A 7656-nucleotide genomic window follows, 5' to 3' on the forward strand; every position below is an offset into this window, starting at 1 on the left:
AGCAGGAGACCAGCTATAACCAACCCCTCCAAATACACAAACAAATCCACAGACAGGAAAGGGAGCGGAGCAAGAAGGGAGGGAAGAGAGAGAAGAAACACTTTCAGACTGCAGCTGGGAAAACAGGACTTTTAATTTTTTAAAATTATTATTATTATTATTTGTTCTGTATTGGGTACCAGATGATAGGAAGACTTCTCTGTTCTCATCTATACATCTCTCTAGATTATTAATATAATAGTTTCTAAAGTGTATTACCTATATCCACACCTATCCCAGCAGAAAAAGCTGACAGGCTGAGGAAAGGCAAGGTTGGTTCCCATGCAGGTAAACGAGCAATTAGTGCTCACGCAAATAAATTAGGTGATGTAGTACAGCGGTTTTTAGGTAACAAGCCTCTCTGTTTCCTGCAGTGGTGCAAAAGTTAGCATCCTAAAGTTAGTCTCCATTTGTTTCAGCAGGGGAAAGCTGCCTTATTTTTGTCTTCATTTTAAGAAGCTGGCTTCATATCTCAAGGCATTAATTTTTGTTGGCCCGTAACAGCGAAGTCTACATTTTTAGTAACGAGACTACATTCATTTTTTAAGCAAAGCTGATTGGTTTAGTACTCTATGAAATTTATGCATGCAACTGTTTAAAAATGCATACACCCCCTCAGTGTAACAAATTTCCCCCATAACTCTTTTTTAATGTTTATTGCCCTAGAGAAGGGAAAGAAGCCATGTTCAGTCACCTCTAGTAACCTAATTTTTTGTAGAAAGGTCTTACTTCTTCAAGGAATAGCAAGGGAGAAACTACTTCCCATTTTATCTTATCACAAGAACAAAAGGACACACATTAGTCTGATTTTTACAGAAGACTTGCAAAAGCATTAAAAATGCGAGAAAATCTATGACAGCAGCCCAACAGAGACACCATTAATTCTGAAGAACGACTATTAAGCAATTAAGCCACTGCCTAATAAAATCACTCAGGCAATTTAGCACCCATTTATCAATCCTTTGCAATTCTAAATTGCTGCTAGTACAGAAGTAGTACTGTGATGTTACCTACCTGGTCCAAGGAACTGGCACCCTCTGGCTCTCACTGCAGCCCAGAGGTTGGAAGAGAGCTGTTGAGGATTTTGATGCTGAAGAATGAGCTCTGTGACCGTTCTTTCACCAAGTGACCGTGCTGCACGCATGGCTCTGATCCGCCCTTCTTCCTCCACCAGCTGGCAATGAACTAATGTCACAAGTTTCCTTTGCATAGGACGACTTAGCACGCTCTGAGTAGTACTGTTAAGACCCACACCTTCAAAACAAAGTGAAGCAGGAAAAAAATAAACTACCCCGTAACTCCTCTTCTTGTGCCAGCCTTCAACCACCTAGTTCTCCTGACGTTCACTCTGTTATACACAACACTAGAGAAGGCATGTCACAAGCTCATTTTTGTCCATTTTACTCAGCGTTAAAAGCAAACCGTTCCTGGGAGTCAGCTTTGCCACAGGTTAAAGTTTTGTGATTGACAGATTTGGTTCTCTAAGGTGGAATCACAGAATCACAGAACGTTAGGGATTGGAAGGGACCTCAAAAGATCATCCAGTCCAATCCCTCTCATGAATTCTCTCCCCCATTGGAAGTCTGTCCTGCACCCTCCCATACAGATTTCCAGGCGTCTCCTCAAGGGTAGGATCACACTGCAGTCCTTCCCTTATTCATGGGCCTCAGGGATCACTGCCTTTGACTGTTCATCTGGTTTCATAAGACACATGGGTTTTTTTCTGTATCTAATGTCTCCACTTCTTTGGCCTGGTGAGTTCACAACTGCTTGGGTGATATCCAATTCTGTGCAAAAACTGTGACTCGAGTGTGCTGGGAGCCACTGAAAACAGGCTAAAGGAACAAGTGACTCACTAGACATATCCTGCCACGCTGAGTTTGTTCACTGGGCCACCATGACTCGGAGCCACATCACACTGTACTTGCCAGAAAAGCTCAAGACAGCTTTCTGTAAAAATTCATTTTTGAAAACCTGATGCCCATGTGCTCACCTCTACTACTTGGGTTAACAGATTCTTCAAGTCCCCCATATGTAATATAGAACCCAGCACAGTTTCGCTAAATTAGAATTACTCAGATTGACCCAGCTCTTGTACAAGACCTTGCATAACCAGGGTACTACTTATTTCTCATATATACGCTCTATGTAGTTAATTTTCTCCTTTGTTTATTCCCCCTCCACAAACAAGCTGCATTACTACAGTGATCTCAAAGTAAAGCAGAACTCAAAAAAAAAAAAAAGGCAAAATTACCTACTTCTATTTAGTCTGCAGATGTCAACTCAACTTACAAAGTTGTCTCAGCTTACTGTACCACAGCCAAATATCTCAACCTTTTCTCAGTATTATTTTTTACTTAAGACCTTTAAATTCTAGACACACACACATTCCCTCCTCCCCAGCCACGCCCCATGAGGAAATAACATCAATGCTTAGGAAAGTTGTTCCAATTCATTTCTAAACAAGGTCTATATCCATTTTTCAAACAAACCATCCAAATGACTAGTTAGTCTGTTTTGCATTTTATTTGTTTCCAGCTTTTATTTTCAAAGGAAACAATGCAGGAACTACCTCTTGCACTGCTGAGTGGTTTGAGGTACAATGCCAATTCTTCCACACATTTCTTGCCCTCCTCATAATGCTTGGTATCTTCAGCTCCACTACATAAAGTAATTGGCTGCTGTTCAGGAACCTGAAAAGAGATGACACGTACATCTACAATGAATATGCATAAATAAGCGGCAGTCATGCTTACAAACACATTAAGCTTGTTAATATCAAGCATTTCCTGTTTTGTCCCCCTTCTGGGTTTTTTCTATATTAGTAAGCATTTTTTCAGCTTGTTTAATGAATAACTACCTTCGAAAAAACCCAGCAAAATGAAGACAAAAAAATGTAAATAATTCATGGTTAGCAGATTTCATTTGTGTAGTCACCTACAGGAACTAGAAGCACAAGGTTTATTACATGACCAAAAAAAATTGCATAAGAAACATAGCATTTCTTGTAACTATAAAACTTCGGCAGAAATAACACACATTGAGACATCCCCAAAGCTAGCTGGCCAAAAAAATTCCAAACACCCTGGTTTGCAGAAGTACAGATTCATATCTAGGGCTTCACAGCTCTAAAATCATCAAGGGATAGTAGATAGGAGCTACCTGGATTGGTGGGAAAAAGACTTAGCAGCAAATACACAGACACCCTTCGAACATACTCTTGAGTAGACCCAGTTATCAAGCAGCATGACCAGGTTATCCTATACAGCGCACACAAACACACCTTGCAAGTGTTAATCTGACAAAACAGGCCAGTTACTTTGTTGTTGCTGTTGTTTCCCTGTTTCTCCACATCCCTATTCAGGGATCAACTCAATGTACAATAGCACAGATGGCTGGCATTTCACAAGCACTTTTTGCATACGTTATTGAAGTGCAAACAGATCCCAGACTTCAACTTCTATTTCCAAGTCAATCGCTACCCCAGCGGCAGTAACAGCACGCTAATCCCACAGAGCTGCTTACGGGGACCAACTCAGGCGCTCGATCCCAAAGCACAAGCCTTTAATGCCTGAGTTAAAGGCAGCTGCAAACCCGCTAACCTTCATGTGCAACCCAGCCATGTGAAGAGCAGCATTACGATGGCAGCACCAAATAAAAGCAGCTAATATACATAAAATATACACATATGGTTGTCACCACCAATGTGGACAGTTTTCCTATCAATTTTAATAGAAAGTAATCTATTTCAACCATATGACTGCACTTCTCCTATGGGCTTAGACAGCTGTGCCTGTTGAGTTGTTCATTTGACACAAACACTAAATACAAAGTTACTAGCTGTGTAACTCTCGCGTTTACAGCAGGTGGCATAAAGGTGTCTGAGTGTAATGTATACGCTGCAATTCAGAGAGCTGATACCACTCCAAAACAAACAATCATGATAGCCTGGATCAGACACATCCCCTTCCGCTCCTATTAAACAGAAAAACAAAACCAGATTTAATCAAACCAAGACAGCAAGGTTAGCCTGGATGCCTTGCACAGACCGCAGTTAACTGGTAAAGTTTTGGGGTCTTTCTGGTTTTGTTTGAATTTCGGGGAAGGAGTGGTGTTTGTCTGTGGTGCTGGTTTGTTTGGGGGTTTGTTTTTGGTTTTTTTGATCTGTAAGCAAGCAAGCCTTGAGCAAAAGGAGATTTTGCAACTATCTTACAGTGGTCAGCCACGACTGTTGCAACAGCCTCAGCTGGACTGGTTCCTTGGGATTTGGTAAATAAATATTAACACCTTCAATATTAGCTTTCATGTTAACAGAATACTCCACCTCCTTTTCAAATCCACTGCCATTTTAGCAGTCTGCTTCTGTCTGGGAAACAACACAAGCAGAACTGGCTGTGATCAACAGATCAAACAACGCGCATCTCAGCCCAGACAGAGGCTACACAATCTCTGTCCCATTAACTGCTGCAATGTATTTTGTGCAAATTCCTCTTTACTCCTGCAAGCATTCAATCTGGCACTGGCGACAACCTCAAATACAACTCCAGTGTCGCAACACCAGGCGGACAAAGAAGGCTTGGAACAGACAGGGACAGGAAGCCGTGTTCAGCCCTGGATTTCATTCCTGAATTAAGGCAGGTTTAGCCCACACTGACAGCGGCAGTTTGGAATGCCATACACAGCACAACGCCACCAGCCAGACACAAGGGCTGCCCAGGCAACTAGCAGAAAGCTTCCCCCTCCCCCAGGAAAAAGCTGTCAGAGAAAGCCTTCCAAGAGTCAATCAGGTTATTCAACAACACGTATCTGCACATCATTCTCATTTCTTCTCTTTGCAAGGGAAGTTTCAGTATAAAAAAACCTAAAAGACTTGCACAACTGTACTTTTTTCAAAATGCACCAAAAAGATTAGAGTTTAACTTTTATCTTAAGCTAGAGCAAAGGTAGTATTGAACAATACAGGAAGATGCTTATTTTGGGGTTTCAGAAGTCTTGAGAAGAGAATGCATTTCTCTCCCCACACACTTCATCTTCACTTGTGATGTATCTCACAGTAAAACCCGCAAATAATTTGCCCTTTTACTGGTTCTGTTATATGCACTTCTGAGACTTTTAAAAGATATTTTAGGGTTGGAATGATTGTAAGAACAGCATCTACCAAGAGGAAAATGGTAAAGACATGATTCATAGAAATCACACCAGATCTCAATTTTAATTCTGGCTCTGTCATGGAATTGCTGAGGGACAACTGAGAAAATTCAACTCCAAAGCATTTTCACTTCCTCATCACAAAACATCCTTTCAGTAGCACGCAGGACCCTGGGGTCACTTCTGTTTACAACGTCTCTCAAAAGCCTCAAAATAGATGCCCTGCAGAGCGAGTTCATTATTTTTGTCCTCACTCAATATTCCACTCCCTCAGACACCACACCCTTATCACAGTTTTCACTGCAAATGTATTGACGTAATATAATAAACACTTTCCAAGTGGGACTAGAGCAAGACAGGAAAAATGACCTCAGATGTTTAATTACTTGAAATTTGTGATCATTTTGTGCACATCTGCCTTGGCAATGACTGAGTGCCCCAGCACTGGAATGCCGCCCGGCAGCGTGACTGCTGGCGGCCGTGGGAAGCAGCAGGTTATGACGGCATGAGGAAGGGGACCGGAGAAGAATGTGAAGGCATCACCTCATACCAGGCAGTGATTCCGAATTGGTGATTTCAATGTAACTTGATGAAGGATGTCAGCTTGAGTTGTCACTAATTACCATTAGACATCTAATTGCACAGAATGAGACAACACGTTAAACAGACCAAACCCCTTTTTGTCTGGTTTGAAAACTATTTTCCTCTCATATTTTCTACCTTGCAAACCAATGATTTGCATCCTGCCAAAACAAAACTCAAAAAAACCCAAACAAAACCCAAAGCCTCCTGTCTTCAGTTCCTCAGAGCTTGCACTAAGGAGAACTTCTTCACAGACAATTCCTCTTTTGTGGCACCTCATTTCACCAAAAGTTATAATACATTATCAAATGTGCTGCTAATATCTCTGCAATTGTCATCTTCCCCTTTTGAAAAGGCCATGAGTTCAGATCATTCCACCATAATCTATGGTTCCATTGCCTAATGCCTAGAAATGTATTTATTTGTCCAGCAGGAGACTGCAAAAGAAATTAAAGCACCACAGGAATTTCTGCCACTTAACATCACCCATTCGGAACGTGCACACTGCTATTTCATGTGTTAAAAAAACAGGAGGGAAGAGATTAGATGACAGATCCATGATTATGCACCATCAAAACACTGCCCTGGTGAACATTTAAAATAGTTGTATGTAGAGAATAATATGTGATGCTTGAAGAGTTAAAAATTCAAAACCACATTTCCACAGAAACTGGCTTAAAGGATTTCTCTACCAAAGAAGTTTAAAAAGCAAGGTATCCCCCGAATACCTTTTGGATTTGTGTTCAAGGCCATTGTGCCTCTCTTCCCTCACAATACGCTTAGCTCCTGCTTAGAAGCTCAGCTATTTCCAGCTCACCCAGGAATAATAACTCCATCTTCCCCTCACAATCCCTTCTCACTGCCATCACCTTACTGATGAACTTATCTATAGGTGGGCTAATTGCCTGGCCACCGCCATCCAGACCAGACCCTGTAACCACTGCTGATGTGCACTATGCTACTACAGCGGGGAGCAGGAATTTGAGTCTCTGCCACTGTTAATTTTCACATCAAGCGTGGCTTTAACCTGAGCAACAGGTTTCATTTTTGGACAGGGGTGGGGAGAGGGAAAACTGAGAAACAGTCTGTAATTCAAGCAAGAAACCAACTCTCTTCACCGTTCAAGTGACGAAAGCTACACAGAGAGATAATGCCACTGTCAGAGAAATAGGTTACTGCTTCCCTGGGTGCTTGTGTGACAAGTTTAGTACATTTTCCCCAGAAGTACAGTCCTGCTTATTTCACCCATTGTACCTGCAAAACCCAACCAACACGACTTGCTCTGGAATCCTCTCATTGCTGCCAGTCACGACAGAACAATTTGTTTATTCAAAATGCCTGGTCTCCTCCTCTGCCTCCAGCAAAAAGGTGCTTAAACGCTTACAAATATGTGAATCTCTCAGAAGGCTCCCCAAGGTGAAAAGAACAAACTGTTCCTCCCTCCACCTCCCCCCGATAGTACAGTTGTGTTGTACTGTATTTGCTTCTAAAGCGAAACCTGTTTTTTGGAGTTCATAATTTAAAAATAAAAGTATTACACATCTCCATGGACTCAGGTTAAGGTGCACAGGGATTTGCTGGAGATTAGGGGACGCTAATGACACATACACCCTCCTGAAACTAAACCAAGAAGTAGAACAAGAAAACAGGCTTTGTTTCATTAAAGTTGTTGATACTACCCATGCAACACAAGCCGGCTTGCTGCTTACAGTTCATTTTTATAGATACGTATCAAGGAGAGCCCATCTTTTTAACAGTATATAGTTCAAAAGTACTGTAGTTTCTCTAAAGTACTTTTCCTCTTTTTTTTCCCCCCTGTCCTCAACCAAGCCTTTTCTGTAAAAAGATTAAAAAATGGCCTTAGACGCACTAGTGGAAAAGAGCGGT

The 7656-nt window shown here is 41.6% G+C and overlaps 1 protein-coding gene across 1 annotated transcript in view; it reads right to left on the reverse strand.

Annotated features, from left to right (window-relative positions):
- RC3H1 (ring finger and CCCH-type domains 1) overlaps positions 1–7656 on the reverse strand; it is a gene marked incomplete at its 3' end in the record, with an annotated part of 23294 nt that overhangs the window by 13266 nt on the left and 2372 nt on the right. The window contains exons 2-3 of the mRNA XM_010190320.1: positions 2612–2732; positions 1054–1293 (exon numbers count right to left, since the gene is read on the reverse strand). Of these exons, the coding sequence (XP_010188622.1) occupies positions 1054–1293; positions 2612–2732 (361 nt within the window). The remainder of the gene's footprint in view (positions 1–1053; positions 1294–2611; positions 2733–7656) is intronic.

The sequence above is a fragment of the Mesitornis unicolor genome, unplaced genomic scaffold (assembly GCF_000695765.1).
Source record: "Mesitornis unicolor isolate BGI_N332 unplaced genomic scaffold, ASM69576v1 scaffold53958, whole genome shotgun sequence".
Classification (NCBI taxonomy): domain Eukaryota; kingdom Metazoa; phylum Chordata; class Aves; order Mesitornithiformes; family Mesitornithidae; genus Mesitornis; species Mesitornis unicolor.